This window comes from Anabrus simplex, chromosome 13, assembly GCF_040414725.1.
Source record: "Anabrus simplex isolate iqAnaSimp1 chromosome 13, ASM4041472v1, whole genome shotgun sequence".
NCBI classification, from domain to species: Eukaryota; Metazoa; Arthropoda; class Insecta; order Orthoptera; family Tettigoniidae; genus Anabrus; species Anabrus simplex.
In genome coordinates, this window is record NC_090277.1 from 33624063 (window position 1) to 33643345 (window position 19283).

At 37.4% G+C, this 19283-nt stretch overlaps 1 protein-coding gene across 4 annotated transcripts in view; it reads left to right on the top strand.

Annotated features, from left to right (window-relative positions):
* The window catches only part of LOC136884858 (zinc finger protein 90), a 41873-nt gene extending 31242 nt beyond the window's left edge, over positions 1 to 10631 (top strand). For all 4 annotated transcript variants that reach the window (XM_067157148.2, XM_067157146.2, XM_067157147.2 and 1 more), the window contains one exon: positions 9425 to 10631. In XM_067157148.2, the coding sequence (XP_067013249.2) occupies positions 9425 to 10133 (709 nt within the window). In that variant the 3' untranslated portion in view covers positions 10134 to 10631. The remainder of the gene's footprint in view (positions 1 to 9424) is intronic.
* The last annotated feature ends 8652 nt before the right edge of the window (positions 10632 to 19283 follow it).

Consider the following 19283-nt stretch of genomic DNA (forward strand, 5'->3'; position numbering starts at 1 on the left):
AATATGGGTTTCCCATATTATGCCCAAATCGAAGCAACAGAGCATGGAATGGAGACACACATTTGCCTGTACAGGTGAAGGCCAAACAGAATCTGTCCCTGCGCAGTATCATGAAAATGGCCATTAACTCTTGGTTAACAGAGCAGACGGCAAGTTTCTATGAAGAGGGTGTTCAAAACTTAGTTGTAAGGTATGGTAAGTGTTTAAACAAACTTGGCAGCAGTGTTGAAATATAAGAGTAAAGTATGTAGAATCTGCAAATAAATGTGGTGTTTGAAAATCACCTTTCATTGTCTAGTTATTTTCAAATGGACTGTACTTAAAAAACATGCCTCGTATTTACTTGATATATTGTATTGAAAAGGTGGAACCTCTTGTCAATTTATTTCTCATATATCTTTTTTTTTTTTTTTTTTTTTTTTGCTAGGGGCTTTACGTCGCACCGACACAGATAGGTTTTATGGCGACGATGGGATAGGAAAGGCCTAGGAGTTGGAAGGAAGCAGCCGTGGCCTTAATTAAGGTACAGCCCCAGCATTTGCCTGGTGTGAAAATGGGAAACCACGGTAAACCATTTTCAGGGCTGCCGATAGTGGGATTCGAACCTACTATCTCCCGGATGCAAGCTCACAGCCGCGCGCCTCTACACGCACGGCCAACTCGCCCGGTCTCATATATCTTGGTGAAGTCGATTGTTGCACTGATTATCCTTCTCAGGAATATGAATCCTCCTTCCCTCTGCAGCAGAAACTGATCCTGAATGTTACTGAAGCAACCATCTTTTCTGGACTTGCCACGGGTGAAGTAATGTTCATTACTTTGAATCAAATCATCCTCCGGATTTATGCTTTCAGTTTAGATGTATGCAGTTCCCAGTTTGTTTGAGTTTCCCTATAGTCATCAACAAGGCAGAAGGACCTAACGTTGTAGGACTCCATCTTCAGAAATTATTGTTTCTCCCGTTGTCAATTGTACATGGGTTGTTCAAGAGTTAAAAACTCTATTTATCCTGTCTTCAAATGGTAGGACCCTCAACCCCATATTGCGTGGTGGGACAATTCTGGCAAATTTATCTGTAACCCTAGATATGTCCTCTAGAGCAACATACATACATACATACATACATACATACATACATACATACATACATACATACATACATTATCATTATAGACTGTTATGCCTTTCAGCGTTCAGTCTGCAAGCCTCTCTGAATTTACTAAACATCGCCACAATCCTTGATTTGCAACTGGTATTGTGGCCTCATTTAGTTCTATACCTCTTATCTCTAAATCATTAGAAACGGAGTCTAAACATCATCGTCTTGGTCTACCTCTACGTCTGTTACCCTCCATAACAGAGTCCATTATTCTCTTAGGTAACCTATCCTCCTCCATTTGCCTCACATGACCCCACCACCAAAACTGGTTTATGTGTACAGCTTCATCCATCGAGTTAATTCCTAAATTAGCCTTTGTATCCTCATTCTGAGTACCCTCCTGCCATTGTTCCCACCTGTTTGTACCAGCAATCACTCTTGCTACTTCCATGCCTGACACTTCTAACTTATGAATAAGATATCCTCAGTCCACCCAGCTTTCGCTCCCGTAAAGCAAAGTTGGTCTGAAAACAGACCGATGTAAAGATAGTTTTGTCTGGGAGCTGACTTCCCTCTTACAGAATACTGTTGATCGCAACTGCGAGCTCACTGCATTAGCTTTACCACACCTTGATTCAGTCTCACTTATTATATTACCATGCTGGGAGAACACACAACCTAAATACTTGAAATTATCGACCTGTTCTAGTTTTGTATCACCAATCTGACATTCAGTTCTGTTGAATTTCTTACCTACTGACATCAATTTAGTCTTTGAAAGGCTAATTTTCATACCATACTCATTGCACTTATTTTCAAGTTCCAAGATATTAGACTGCAGGCTTTCGGCACAATCTGCCATTAAGACCAAGTCGTCAGCATAGGCCAGACTGCTTAATACATTTTCACCTAACAGATTCCCGCCCTGCCATTTTATACCTTTCAGCAGATGATCCATGTAAACTACGAACAGCAAAGCTGAAAGATTACAGCCTTGTTTAACCCCTGTAAGTACCCTGAACCAAGAACTCATTCTACAATCAATTCTCACTGAAGCCCAATTGTCAAAATAAATGCTTTGATTGATTTTAATAATCTACCTTTAATTTCATAGTCCCCCAGTATAACAAACATTTTCCCTTGGTACCCTGTCATATGCTTTCTCTAGATCTACGAAACATAAACACAACTGCCTATTCCTCTCGTAGCATTTTTCAATTACCTGGCACATACTGAAAATCTGATCCTGACAGCCTCTCTGTGGTCTGAAACTACACTGCTTTTCATACAACTTCCTCTCAACCACTGATCGCACCCTCCCTTCCAAGATCCCAGTGAATACTTTGCCTGGTACACTAATCAATGAGATACCTCGATAGTTGTTGCAGTACTTCCTGTTCTCTTGCTTATAGATAGGTGAAATTACTTCTTTTGTCCAATCTGAAGGTATCTTACCTTCCCACTATACTTCACCATTTCAGGTCTAATTTCATCTATTCCTGCCGCTTTATGACAATGGAGTTTATTTACCATCCTTTTCACTTCCTCAAGTGTAATTTCACCAACATCATTTTTCTCCTCCCAATGAGCTTGGCTGTTAGCAACACTTCCTGGATGATTTCCTTTTACATTGAGAAGATGTTCAAAATATTCCCTCCACCTCTCCAGTGATTCCCTGGGATCTATTATGAGTTCACCTGAATTACTCCAAACACTTTATTTCCTTTTTCCCTCCCTTCCTAAGATTCTTTATTACTGTCCAGAAAGGTTTCCCTGCTGCTTGACCTAGCCTTTCCAGGTTATTACCAAAATCTTCCACAATTTCTTTTTGGATTCAATAACTATTTGTTTTGCTCTGTTTCTTTCATCTACGTACAAAACCCTGTCTGCCTTGGCCCTTGTTTCAAGCCATTTCTGATAAGCCTTCTTTTTACATTTACAAGCTACTCTCACTTCATCATTCCACCAAGATGTTCACCTTTTTGCAATATTTGCACTAAAATCACATCTGATAATAGCATAAAATTGGATTGTTGTACGGCTAAGAAATTTCATAGTGTTGCTTGTAAGTCTTCTGTACATATTCCAATACAGTAAAAGAGTGATTTAGTGTAGACTTTTTAAACATGACGATATGACTGATTCATCCCATTATGCAGTCTGGTCTTGAAGTGGTATGATAAGGGAGGGACTGGTCTCAATCATGATATTTTATAAAATTATAAGGATGACTAAGGAATGGTACATCAAACTCTTCTATCATTTCATATGAATGGCTAAGTTTTGTTTCAGCAAATTATTGCCCAGCCATGTATTCAAAATTAAGCTGGATTATATTTGCATTGCCCTCTATAATTTGTTTACCAATTACTTTAAAATTATTAGCGTTGATTTTAAGAGTATTGGGAGGTTGATTAGGGTATGAGATTTCTAAATTTTCTTTATCTTATGATTTATTATCACTAAGGAGATTTATGATATCTAATTTTTGGTGATCAATATGATTTATGCCTTTTATTAGAACTTATGGGGTAAGTTCAGAATTGTTGCTAATTTATATCAACTACATTTATTTTAATCCTTTTTTTTCTAAACCTCAAAATTTCCAAAATTTGCCAACAATCAATTCATATAATTCCAATAAGATTTAGCACACTCACTCTATCAATTCGGGTGATCAATCATCCAAAACCAATGATGGCCAGGTTTTGAAGTCGAAGGAGCACTCACTGAGATAATTTGGAACTGGTCAATTCACAAAACACTAGACAATGGTGCAAATTTTCATGTAAGAGCAAAACCCTGGTATTTTGTGAAAAGTGTAATTTAGCATTGTGCATCACAAGCAAACTGAAAGATTTGTTTCGAGGACTTTCACCTTAAGTTAGCAAGGTGTAAGTGGGATGTTTGCCATCAGTGCATGCTGGGACTAATTAGTCACATGTGAGTTTTTTAATGCTATAAATCTACCGAAACCACTTTAGTAATTTTAAAAGTATTTTTGCCTTACTCTGGATTTCATTATGTACACTCGTTTTTATAGAAACAGAATACCTTGAATAACTAGATATAGGAAGTTCATATTAACAGAACATGTTCATTAGTATGTTCTGCAGGAGCAATTAGCATTTCAGTCACCTAGGTTTACCATGTGTCCTCTCACCTAATGGGCACTGGGTCCTCCATGGGCACTGGTAACTTGTTCCATGCATGATAGTATCGACATGTATTAAGCGCAAATAGAGTCCTGGGATATAGCCATCCATGCTGCTTTCACCTGATTCCACAGTTCATCTTTGGTGATTGGCATTGAGTCACGGCGCCGCACACGTTGTTTCACCATATCTCACAAATTTTCAGTTGGCGACTAGTCCAGTGTTGGGGTGGGTCAGGGCAACAGTATGAAATTTTATTTTCACAAAACAAGAAAAAGAAACCATTACCATCAAGAATCTCCAACTCTACACACTTAGAACCCTCTCCAAAATAAACAAAAGCACGTGTCCCATTAGACCTATAGTAAATTTTAAAGATGCACCAAGTTACAAATTAAGCAAACATCTCAACCAGATTCTATATAAGAAAATCACATTGAAAGAAGGTAGATCAATCAAAAACAGCCTAGAACTAACTAAAGAACTAAGTAAACAGAAAATAACAGAGAGCACACAAATGATATTCTTTGACATCACCTACATGTACAACAATATACCAGTAGAAGAATCCATTAAAATTACATGAAACCTGCTCAAAGAAAACACATCTCTACGAGAAACCACGGAAATTATTAGCCTTCGTAAAACAATGTTAAACTAAAATTGCTTTGCATTCAATGACAAAATCTGTTTTTAAAAATAAGGTTTAACCATGGGCTCACCATTGTCAGGTATAATAACAAACATCATCTTGATCAACTTCGAAAACACTTTCTTAATGGCAATAATTCCAATGGAATCTTAAACTGGAGCTGATTCATAGATGATGTAATTTGCTTGTATGATAATGACATTGCTAATGCTCACCAGTTATTAAACCCACTAAATTCTTTGCACAAGTTCATCAGGTTCATGATGAAACCAGAAACTGACAAGAAAATTAAATGTTTAGTCATCACAATAAGTAGGAATTATGACAAATTTTCTTAGAAAGTATACAGGAAGCCCACTCATACATCACACATTATTGACAATGAGTCAAGCCACACGCATGCACAAAATAGCAGGTCTGACCACAATGGTACACAGAGCTATTTCCTTACCTATAAGCACAACAGATTTCACCAATGTGATAAAAATAATTAAACAAATAGCCAAAGGAAACAACCACCCTCCAAGCACAGTAGATAAAATATTAAATAAACATAAGAAAAATGCCTGAAATTTACCATGCATGACAGGGAATGTAGTTATCCACTACGTCAACAGGAACACATAGAAAATAGCTAATATTTTCAAAAAAGCAAAGTCTAAAATTTGCTTTTAAAACAAACACACTACAGAGACACATCAGCAAGAGCAACCTAAACAATAAAATCCTCTCGCCAAGTCAGAAGTATGTAAACTCATACCAAGAACCTAACTGCAAAGCCACATACATAGGCCAGACAAAACGTAATTTCTAAACAAGATACAAAGGACACAAAAACATGATCAGATATACATCAACACGGACCTAAAAAGCCTTACACTTCGAAAGTAACAGTAAATCTTTGAATATTAAGGAAGAAGATAACAAAAACATATCCGAACAAACATAAACTTTTTTAAAAATTCCCCCTATTCACCATAATTAATTAATATCTGGACAACATTTACACTTATACATTAGCACTTAATGAATCCCATAGGAGGTAACCTCTGACTTAAAGGTCTGGAGTGTGGGTTAGGATATTCTTATTCGTAGTAAGTGCACCTGACTTATGCACCGTCCTTGCAGGCTCAGGGCAATCTTTTATAGATTATCAAGTTTCATTAAATAAATTTACAGGAACACTCCTAAAATATTGTAATAATAATAGTAAATATAAACATAATAAAAGAAATGTTTCATGTAGTCAGAACATGAGTTAACATTAAAAATAACTTCTAATAGGTGCACTTTATTTCAATACCTAATTTATTGAACCCACATCATAAACTTGCATTTATTTGTAATACAGGATACTTTATTACTAGAAGAAGATAGTTGGAGAAAATTTCACAATGCTCTGCCCCTAATACTCCTTGCTTCTCTCCAGGTTTCAGTTGCTAGCTCTAGGATAAAGGTATCAACCTGCTCATCTCCAACCAGTAGTAAAGTTCCCCTACCTCTGCCCCTCCCCAAGGAACTGTTAGGTATGCTCAAAACTGCCCCTCTCCCAGGATCACAGATTGTTATAGTGAGAGGTGAAAACAGACATTTCTTCGGAAGTGTAGATAAGTACAAAGTATTTCATTATATGGTGTTGGTTGTTTCCCATACAATCATTTTTTGCTGATATATGGTTCATATTACCACCTAACTCCATATTGTTGATAGTTTACACTACATGAACTTTACTGTACATAAATGCACATAATCAAAGTGATTTGATATAATCTGAAGATGTTCTTGCAGAACAAAACATGTCATTCTTTGTAGATATTATTTTATTTTTACAGGTATGCTTATAGTGTTTTAATTTGAATTTGAAATTATTGTGTGCCTGACTGACTGGAAAGTTTTCATTACATATAATAAGTCGACACTTGAAAATATGGTTTCTTTTTTTAACAAATTTGTGTGTTGGGAGTTAATGCTTTACTTGTAAGGGGAGATAAGTAGGAAAGTATACCATATAATAAAATATTCTCAACAATTATTAGAAAGAGAAGGGCATCCGGGAGATTGTCTCTTCGAATCCCACTGTCGACAGCCCTGAAGATGGTTCTCCATGGTTTCCCATTTTCACACAGGCAAATGATGGGGTTGCACCATAATTAAGGCCAAGGCCGCTTCCAACTCTAAGCCTTTCCTATCCCATTGTTGCTATAAGACCTATCTGATTCGGTGTGACGTAAAACCACTAGCAAAAAGACAGAGAAAGGGCAGAGTGTGGGAAAGTACTGTTTGTCAGGAATACTATTCCACACAACATAGTTCCTGTTAGGCACATAATTGAGAGAATCATGTGTGTAGATTTAGCTTTTGGTGGAAATGGGACAAGAATCGTATATTCACATGTGAGGATGCACATGAAGATGAAGTTGAAGTTGAAAAGTTTTATGAATGACCAAGTGACGTAGTGAGGGACAGGATTCAGTGAGATTTCATAATGGAAGGTTATGAGAAAGAGATTGGAAAATGTTGGGAAGATACAGAAGCTAATGGGAATTTGAAGTGTGTGTTGGACCTCTGTGCTGGTATGGATTTAGCAGTTGAGAATGTATTATTCAACCATAAAGCTACACTGCTACAAGTGGGAGGGGAATCCATACTAGCATATTTTATAACCAACATTGAATTAAGGAAGCTTGTGAGTAATGTGCAATTATTGAGAAGATTTTTTGATGATAGGGGGCACTATCTGATCTGTAATGTCCTGACTATCTCTTGGCTTGGGGTAGAGGTGATATCCATCTGCAGATGAGCAAGTGTAGAAATTCTCCAGTACTGGAAAATTAGAGAGAAGTACATGGATATGATTAGCGATTAGTTTCAAACTGTAGACAGCAAGAAGGTTCAGGATAAGAAAGAGAATGAGTGGCATACAGTGACGCTTTAGTAGAAAGTGTAAGGAGCAAGTTTATGTAAACGATGGGGATAAGTGAACATCTTGGTGGAATGATGAAGTGAGGATTGCTTCTAAACGTAACATTATGTCGTATCAGGTATGACTCCAACCGATGACTCATACTGACAGGAAATTGTTCATAAATTAAAGAAATTGGGTGAAACCAAATAATTGTCCAATTCAAAAGAGAGATCCTGAGAAGATTTCAGTATTAACATGAAAAGACTTAGCCAATCAGAAGGGAAACCTTTCTGTCATATAACACTCATTGAAAGGGAAGGGAAAAGGAAATGATTAGTGTTCCCAGCATGTCAGGTGAACTTTTAGTAGATTGCAGGGAATCATTGGACAGGTGGAAGAAATATTCTGAAATGTTCTCAAAATAAAAGGAATCATGCTGGTGATGTCATGAACAGCCAAGCTCATAGGGAGGACGACAATAAAATCCCTCCTTTTAAACAGTGTGAATATATGAAATTAGACCTCAAATGATAGAATATTGTGGGATGGCAGGTATCCAATGGCTTTATAGAATAATATGATTAGCGTAGGATGTTAGTAAGGTACCTTCTGGTTGGACAAAAGAAGTAATTGCCACTGCCTATAAACAAGGGAAGATTTGCAACAGGTATCGAGATATTTAATTGGTATAACAGATAGGGATGTTCAGTGGCATTTTGGAAGGAAGCGTGTGATCAGTGGTGCGAGTAATTTTGGATGAAAACAAGTGTGATTTGAGATCATAGATGGACTGTCAGGATCAGAATTTTAGTATACACCTGTTAATTGAAACATGTTATGAGAGGAATAGGCAGTTTGGTACATGTTTTATAGTTCTAGAGGTGTTTGATTGAGTACCATGGGGAAAGGTTTTACTTGGACTGGAGGACTAAGCAGTTAGGGGTAGATTACTACAAGCAATCAAAGGCATTTGTTTTGACACTTGGGCTGCAGTGAAAATTCATGATAGATTGAGTTCTTTGGTCTTAAAAGGCAGATTGTGCTGAAACTTGCTGTTTGCAGATAGGGTTACAAATAGGGGATTGTGGCAGCATTTGTTAAATTCACAGGCTGAAAACTGAAGGGCATAACAGTCTATAAGCAAGATGTTTGTAAATAAGTTTATTGGAAGTTTATTTTTGTTGGAATATTATTTTTAAAATATAAGTTAATTTAAAACCAGTATTTGAGTCTTCATTGATTTGATATTTTATGAAAAGTTGTGGAATTAACTACAGCACCCTTACCACACTTTACTGTACAGGAATATCAAGCTAGTGAATTCTATGGGATGAATCGAATCGATTCCAAATTCCTTTTCTCTTCTGTGTGTAAATAGTTCATTATTGTTAAGCTGGTATCATGTGGGGAGTTTATCTGATAGTGGGAGCAAATGTAGTTACTTGTAAGTAGTAAAACACTGATAACAATAGCTGATTGGAGTTGTTAAGCTTGATATACAGTTCCATTTAAATATACAATAAATTTATTGGTACCTACTTTATTTTGAAATTCCTCCTAAGATGATTGTGTTATATTCTGTGAAATGACAGCTATTTTTAATTTTATTTCAGTGCGGAGAATGTGACTGTGCATCCTGACTGTAAAAAAAGACCGTACCCCTGTGAAAACTGCAATAGTACGTTTACACAGCGGAGTCATCTCCGGAATCACATGCTAACTCACTCTAATAAAAGGCCCTTCATTTGCGGAGTGTGTAACAGAACCTTTAAAAGGGCAGGTGCTCTTAGAACACACCTTCTAACTCATGCAACTGAAAAGCCGTTTCGGTGCGAGTATTGCAGCTCTTCTTTTACGCAAAGAAGTCACCTCCGAACCCACATGTTAAGGCACTCTGGAGAAAGACCTTATCGTTGTGATGAATGCCATAGTAGTTTCACCACGCGAAGTCACATTCAGACCCACATGTTATCCCACTCTAAAGAAAGGCTGTACCGATGTAAGGAGTGTGACAGTATGTTTAAACGGCGAGATGCTCTACAAGCTCATGTGCTTTGTCATATTGAAGTCAGGCCATACCAATGTAAGGAGTGCGTTAAATCATTTAAAAGGCAATCTCATCTCCGAACCCACATGTTAACGCATTCTGGATTGAGATCTTTCAGATGTAAGGAATGCAGTGCTACGTTTAAACAAGGAAGTCATCTCCAAACCCACATGCTCGTTCACTCTGGGGACCAGCCATTCCGGTGTGAGGTGTGTAATAGTACGTTTAATCAGCTACGTCCTCTCCGGAACCACATGTTAACTCACAACCCTTGAAGGATTCCTTAACACATGCAAGCAGAGAAATGTTTTACTGAGCAGTGTGTGTGGAGTTTGAGCATATGTCTTACTTACACACGAGGTCTGAATGCAAGTTGTAACTCAAAAGTTTAAAAAAACGCCGTTCTTCCAGCAGTTGCATTACAGCTCAAAAAAGGGGGGCTAACTCCATGAGATTTCTATAATTTTATAACTCTTGAATAAAACTGAATGTTATTTAAAGAATAAATTGATTTTTAGTTTGCATTCCTTTTCACCTAATTAACTTAAGTACATATACTTGGCCACATATGTTGCTTACCTTGGACATAGCATCTTAAGCCATCCTTGTTTATTGCACTTGCCATTTTGTAGACTGGATGTTGAAGAGAATATGTGCTAAACATAAACACTCCTAAATAGCTCAGAAGTTGTTTTTAAAACTTAGATACAAAAGTGTGTCAAAGTAGCATTTAACGTATTTTCATTCAAACTTGATCTAAGGTAAAAGTGTAAGTGCCGGTAATCAAATATACTTAAAACTTTAAAGCTGTCATGATCACCATTTCTTAACTTGACCTTTTGCTTCGTATTAATATTTTTTGTTTATTATTAATGCAAAATCTTTAAAAGGTCCACTGTTGTTATTTATTTCAGTAATTCTAAGCATTCTGATGTACTCAACTTGCTTCTTAGGCAGAAATTTCGCTCTTTCCAATGATTAAAATATTTCAGGGCAGACATAATTTTATATATATATTTTGTTCCTTCTACAAAATTTTGCTCTCAGTTTTGCCATTGTTGCATAAAATTGTAAATTTCTTACGGCATTACTTTCCAGTTTCAAGAAGGGGGCATGTATGATGCTTTTACAATGATGAACGGAATACATAAAACCTTATGCAAAACTTAAGCATTAATTTACACCATTCATTCTATTATCTCCAATTTTGATAAGTTTCTGAACGTACTGGTTACCATTGTGTAGCCCTACTCAAAAAGAATTCACAGTAGGCCATGACAAATGTTACATAACAAAACTTCAAATTAAAAATCATATGACTAGAAATCTTTTTTTTTTTTTTTTTTTTTTTGCTAGTTGCTTTACGTCGCACCGACACAGATAGGTCTTATGGCGACGATGGGACAGGAAAGTTCTAGGAGCGGGAAGGAAGCAGCAATGGCCTTAATTAAGTTACAGCCCCAGCATTTGCCTGGTGTGAAAATGGGAAACCACGGAAGACCATTTTCAGGGTTGCCTACAGTGGGGTTCGAACCTACTATCTCCCGAATGTTGGGCACTGGCCGCACTTAAGTGACTGCAGCTATCGAGCTTGGTGGCTGGAAATCTGCGTTTGTGTGAATCTTAATCATCTTTGAAAAGGAAAAGACACTAATAATAGTTAGTTAGGCTGCCAAAAACTGACCTAGGTTAAATCTGCTCAGCATATTTTATTTACAACTAAAATTATGTAGGCAAAGTCTTAAATTCTAAGAATTACATTGTGATATTTATTTAGTTGTGCCACCATAACCCAAGGCCCTCATGGACTTAAGCACATAATCACCTTTACAGAACTTGGTGACACTCGAACATATTTCTCCAAATAATAACACAGATTACAATACAAGATATGTAAATAGTGCAATAATACTTACACTGCTCAGCTTGCAAATAACACGTTTCCTTGGTGCATATTTTTTGTCAGGGATTGTAATCATTCTGCAATGAACTGCGGGTTTGCCGACTACTTGCTTTTGTCTTCCAGAACCTGGTCACTTGGTTAGATGTGGATTAGTGTCGACTGGATGGAATCCCTTTACCTGTATTTGTGGTTGCGTCTTTCATAACTAACCATGGCAGTCCTGCTTGCTAATACACAGTTCATATTGTAATAACATCGCTTCACCAGCAGTCTCTGTTCTATGTATTCACTGTTATTAGAAAAATTGTTTCTCATACTCTAAATCTATAAATGCCCGGGCATCTGGTCTACGATTAATTGACTAACATACATACATACATACATACATTATCATTATAGACTGTTATGCCTTTCAGCGTTCAGTCTGCAAGCCTCTGAGAATTTACTAAACGTCGCCACAATCCTCGATTTGCAACTAGTGTTGTGGCCTCATTTATTTCTATACCTCTTATCTTTAAATCATTAAAAACCGAGTCTAACCACCGTCGTCTTGGTCTCCCTCTACTTCTCTTACCCTATATAACAGAGTCCATTATTCTCCTAGGTAACCTATCCTCCTTCATTCGCCTCACATGACCCCACCACCAAAGCTGGTTTATGCGTACAGCTTCATCCATCGATTTCATTCCTAAATTAGCCTTTATCTCCTCATTCCGAGTACCATCCTGCCATTGTTCCCACCTGTTTGTACCAGCAATCATTCTTGCTACTTTCATGTCTGTTACTTCTAACTTATGAATAAGATATCCTGAGTCCACCCAGCTAACAAATAACATAAATTAATGATACAGTACTGCTTTGCCTGGCAGTTGGAATAAAAGTCAGTTGGTGTTTCACTATACCAAGAACAGGAGATAGCTTTAAAGGAACTAAGTTCACTTTGTGACATGCACCAATACAACCATTCCGTATGAAATTTCGCAGCGAACAGGCCGCGAATGATGCACTCATTTAGTTTTGATGAACAATTTTGCAACATTTTATGTCGACAAAGAGGAAGCAAAATTGCCAACTGTCCCTATTTAAACGGGATACTCACAAGTTTTCATCATTCCTCCCGATCGCCTGGAGAGTAATTTTTGTCTTATTTAAAAATCCTGCAGCTTTCGTTGTTCTGTTGATAGACGACCGAGTATGGCTGGTCGATATTCTAATAACCACTACCGGGATGGCTGAACAAGATCTATATAAAGGAGGTCTTCTGGCTGACGAAGATGTGGTACGACCTCTACCGGCACTAATAGGAAACTATAATCTCAAGCGAGTAACCCTAACATCAAAAGTGGCACGTCGTAGACATCTACCAGGAGAGGACCTGCGTCAGTGCTCATGTTGAGAGAGAACATCACATTGGAATGCTTTTTGATTGTACGTCTTAATTAATTTTTGATAATGTTATGAAAGATATATGATGCAGTGTTTAAAAGATTTTTTAAGGAATAGTTTCAGTGTTTGAGTGAGTCTTGGAAGGGATCAACTTTCATGTGTGCTGCTACCTGTAAATGCACTTTTTCAGAGGTACATGATGAAAAGTGCGATATGCTCAAATGTATGCAAATTAATCATAAACAAGTTTCCAAACTTCCCGACTAGTAAAACAGAACATTAACATAAAAATATTGATACTATACACTCCCAGTTCTGTATCATTCAGCCGAAAGAAACAGACTAGGCAAAAGGGCACTTGGAGGACAGATGAATGTTGTACTTAAATAACAGATTGTCTAAGATGATGCTTGCTATTTTATCAATTCCACATAGCAATGAAGAGTATGAGAGGAATTTTATCAGAGGCACAAAAATGCATTTTAGATCCTTGCTGTCTGTACATATTTTGGTGAAACTTTGAACATTAAAATATTTTCAGCAAGCGCAATTGCTTTGAGGAAGGATTTTGTTCCGGGTTTCTGAAGAGGCCTAAGTCACTCACGGGTGTTTTGAACTACAATTAGTTATGTGGTGTTCAACATGTTGCAGGATGAAATGCCATGCTCTTAAATCTCAGGTATGTTCATGTAAATGGTGAAAAGAAAAATATCTCAGACCGTCCAGTGGCGTTCCTACCCTCTGAGTGCTAGGCAGCTGTATAGGGGCGAGCGCATATTTCTTCACCTTAAAAGGAGCATCCACATGTTCGACCTGGCATTAATAGCCAGTCTAAATCTCAGCTGTTAACATGCTTCATCGTATTTTCATATTTAAAAGTTATTTTATGTATGCGTCGGCTCGACGGGTAAACGATGCATTTGTTCAGCAATTTCCTGTGGAAGTGCCTCCTTCATGAGCGATCACAGATTCTGGAAATTGTAAATAAATTTGAAACTGTTGGTTCCGTGCTCAATGAGAAACACACCCGCACATGAACAGTTTTAACAGAGAAAAAGTTAAATGACATTGGTGCGAATCTTAGACGGTCACCGAATAAATCACAAAGCTGTTACACATCAAACCATACAGATATACATGGGCCAATTGTTTAGAACCTGCTGATCCAGCCACATGAGTGATATATTGTGAGCAGCATCTTGCATCACAAAGTGATAGTTTATTTGACCCACAGATTCTGTTCTTTTCGGGTGAGGGCTGGTTTCATCGTAATTGCCATGTGAACAGACAACTCTCGCTATTGGTGAGAAGAAAGTCCTAGTGGAGTTTATGAAGTCCCTCATTATGAAGGATGACAATTCCAGCATCTTTTATAAGGTAAGATTTCATAGATTTTATGCACGCTTAAAGTAACTTGGCCACACACACTGAGCACTGCTGAAGAGCAGAGTACACACATTGTAGGTCGGCCTGGGTTTGTATAGGTCTAATATATGTGTTACTGTATTGAATTTTATTAAATTAGTATATGTTATGCTATCAGTGATGTGTCATAATACGTTGCAATGTGCTGCCAATATTCTCATGATTTTTTAATTTTCCAAGTGGACATGTCTAAGAAAGTCAACCAATTTGTCCAATAATCTACACCAGTTAATAGTGGAAACTGTCAATGTCATATAAAGTCCAATCTGTAATGGAAAGGAGGTGAGTGAATGTATATAAAAAGCATGAACTAAGATGCATGAAATAAATGTGAAATTAAATTTATAACTCACTTATTCCAATATTTTGAGCCACCCAATGCTGTACTTGGTCTTTGTTTCTCTTATCCTACATCCACTAGCTTCTGCCACCTTCCAAACCTCATGAGCATGTGACTTATTGAAGATGGACTGTTCTAACTTTTAATTGTGTTTTTGTCCTCGTTTAGAGTGGCATACATGACTTTCAAGCTAAGAAGTTTCCAACCTTGCCACAACCTTGTTTCTTTTAGATTTATTACCATGTCTCACTTGGATTTTATATGCCCTTTCTATTTGTTATTAAATGATACTCCTTCAGCATCAATTAATGTAGCTTTCAATATATTTTTTCACTGAAGATGGCTCAGAATGAGCCAAAACATGTTTGATCTAAAATCGCTCCATGAGAAGACATATTGAACACGAGGACATAACGAGAACTTTTCTATTGTAAAGTGAAAACTGACAATGCAGAATGATACTAATATATTTAAATCAGGTAGCTAGGTATAACTTCTAGATTGGCAGATTACATGGTTATACTTACTCCGCACAGAGAACTTTATAGTACTTAAAGATACGGATATATCTCAGTCTGTAATATAAACACACAGTCCGAAGTTCTGTTGTTGGCTTTCTCATTTCCCTATGAGAGAATGCATGGTCTTGTTACATTAATGTCTTTGCCATCTTGGACAAAATTTTAACCCAAAAATGGGGAAATAATTCCAGTGGAGAGGATTTACGACAACAGCACTTCTTTGGTAATTATTTCTTCCTGAGACAAACAGGATCGCACTTTGGTCACTAGAGATCTTTCTGCGTCTTCCGTCCGTTTCTCCACACTCTGTCTGTGGACTTGTCACTTTTTATGGGGATATTAATTATTTTCTTGTGAGGATGATATGAAAACCAGATTTTTAGAGGTACAGTGGATATAGACCAAGGCTTTGCTTAGACATCCCTTCATTGGGTTTGTACGTGAGTTTCTCCATTTCTTTCAGTAAATGATAAAATATTATCTTCTAAACAGCGCTATCTTGGGTCTTCAGTCTGAAAACTATATCTACATGTCTCATCGTAAATCAGGTATGATACATCGTGTTCCCCACGTTGTGAATCTGGAACTAGTTCTTCACAACTCAGTTGTGCTTTCACTCCACTCAAATGTAGGGAAACATGATCTTAAAGAGTGTTAAGTGTGGGTGATCCCATTCTCTCTCCAAAAACGGATAGCCCTGTTCCCTCCCACTAGGACTATTAACCTAAAATGTCATAGTTCATTTCTCATCAAAAATTTGTCAAAGTAGAATTTAAAATATTTTCATTCAAACTTGTTCTAAGGTAAAAGTGTAAGTGCCGCTAATCAAATATACTCAAAGTTTAACCGTTTCATTATAATAGGTGATTAATACAAAGACATGTATAAGATGCTATTCAGCTACGTTTCAGATCATCATGAACAGTGATATTCTAATATATATCGAATAAAATATTGTGAATATTTCTAATGTGATTGTATATGTGGTAATTGGTGGAAACCACCCCAAAAACTGCGGGGTACACTTTCCTCAAACACCCAAATTTTGCAGACATGTTGCATTAGTTTCTTATGTCTTACATGATTTACGTCGCACCAACACAGATAGGTCTTATAGCAACGATGGGACAGTAAAGAGCTACAAGTGGGAGGGAAGCAGCCGTGGCTTAATTTACCTTTAGATGAGTGCGCACGGCATATGCCGTCTAATAATGATGGCCGCATCCGAGTATGTATTTGACCGGTAAACAACCTCTGGGAGTAAGAATTTCTTTTAAAAAAGAATTAAAATGAACTTATTTAATAAATATTTGAGAGATATGTGAACACATTTTAGAACGAGAAAACACTGTCATTTCAAAACGTTATTGATGTATGATACTGTTTAAAGCAAGGACGTATGAAGAGAGCGACCTCACATGTAGAACACCCGTAGCTTGTTTCTTTCCTCTTCTGTCCTCTTTGGGTAGTGTATTTAGAGCTTCTTTTATTCACCTTGTGGGAGTGGCCTCACAAAATGGCAACCTTCGAGGCGTGATGCATCTTGTGTCCCACCTTCAATCGGGCGTGTAGCATTCCTTCCGTTGTTCATAGCAGTGAAATGTTTCTCAAGCAGTTGTCAAAAATATATTCACAGTCATTTTTACAAAAACCAAACATATTTACAGCTACAAAGAGCATAAACAACTACCCACATCGGCGACAATGATAACAACAGGCTGTGATATATAGTCTAACGGTGCGCCGAACTCTTATAATGTAGTGAGTATATGAGAGACTACCACCATACAGAACTAGGATTTGTACAGCGATGCTATTTGAATATGTGAAAAAGTTCCACAAAATGCCTCTGGATGTCATATACGTCAGTAAGCACTTAAGTTCTAAGTACAAGCTTAAAACGACAAACGCCTGCTCCCTCATGTGAAACCAAATGGCAAATGCCATGCTCACTCTATTCACTGTCCTTTGGTGCACTCGTCAACAGGTTAAGGTGCCTGGTGTGAAAATTGGAAACCACTGGAAGCCATCTTCAGAGCTGCCGACAGTGGAGTTCAAACCCACTATCTCCTCAATAATGGAAAATGGCCACATTTAAGCGACTGCAGCTACCAAACTTGTTTGCATTCTGCCATCGTTAGTTATCTTACTACCCAAGTAACAATATTCATCTACTTCCTTTAAGACTCCATTTACTAATTTCATATTTCCTGCATCACCTGCCTTCATTCAACTGCACTCCATTACTTTTGTTTTGGACTTATTTATTTTCATCTTGTACTCCTTCACCATGACTTCGCCCATACCATTCAGCAGCTTCTCGAGATCTTCTGCAGTCTCAGATAAAATAACAATATCTTTCGGCAACCTCAAGGTTTCGATTTCCTCTCCTTGGATTGTGATTCCCTTTCCAAATTCCTCTTCAATTTCCTTTACTGCCTGTTCTATGTAAACTTTGATAAGGAGGGCGGACAAACTGCAGCCTTGAATCACTCCTTTCTGGATTGTTGCTCCCTGAACCACATGGGAACAATCTTTATCCCTTCAAAATGTGTTACAAGTTTTTGAGTCAGCCTTTATTGATTCATACATAGGAGATGTCCATAAATTTGTATTTGTCTCTTCTTCATCATTGTTGTTAGTTCTTAATCTTAATCTTCGTTGTCCACGGATATATATAGGTCCCAGAATATTCCTTTCTTTCTTCTCCAGTTGTTCCAGCAATCCTCTGCTTGTTAAATCCAAGGTCTCAGCAGCGTATAGTCCTCCTGGTTTGATCACGGTGTTATAGTGCCTTAGTTTTGTTCTCAGACTTGGTGATTTCATGTTGTACACATCTTTCATCAACTGGTACTCTTAATTCCATCTTTCTTATTCTTGCCTTGATTGCCTCTTCTTCTAAGCTATTAGACTGCATAATATCACTAAGATATTTGAAGCTGTTGACTTTTTCTACCCTCCCTCCTGTTGTGTTCATGTTTATTATTAATTATGAGTGCTTAATACATAATACTGTATATTTCAAAGTAATAATTATAAAGCAATCACTTTACAAAGAAAATGACAAATAACAAATAATAATACACCAAGAGAAAACAAATTACAGTAAATATAGACATGATATATGCTTTTGGGCTTATACCATGCCCAGAAAATAAGGTGAAATTCTTTGTTTTTCAGAGAACTTTGCTCTGCATCTTCAGAAGAAAATATCGAGTGTTCACGAGAAAGGGTTCTCAAAGAGTGAGGTTTGAGTTTAGACGTAATAGAACTGGAAGTGGTACATTCATTCATCACCAGATGGCTCACCAGACGTGGCACTGCACTAGCCTTCGAAGCAGAAGCTAATGGAACCATCAGAATCAGTCTGAGGGGGTCATAACATAATAGGCGTACACATACGAAAGTATGACATTGACACAAGCCTGGAATGTTCAATATACTTCTTCAAAAAAGTTAATGTAATGTCGAACCTATTTCCAATTTTCTTACACAAAGCATACAAGAAATAAATATAGTAAAGTGCACACTGACTCAACTGAAAATGAAGTTAAATAATAAAGCCATACTGTCTATGGGCCCAGCAAACACACACTTACCCCATTTAAACACCCAATCAATGACACAAGTACCAAGCTATCATTCAATATACACTGAAGATTTACGCTCCGATGCTAGGAGCCCAGCAGCCTTGGGTTGGAAAGGATACGCTAAAAACAATTGAATTTTCCGACAAATAAAGCGAAAATGAGTGTGAATCACTGGATGCAGCCAGTCACCAGGACCACGTTTGAGAAGCAATGGGGAAGGAATAGGAGCGGGAGCAACCAATAGGGAAACAGAAAAATAA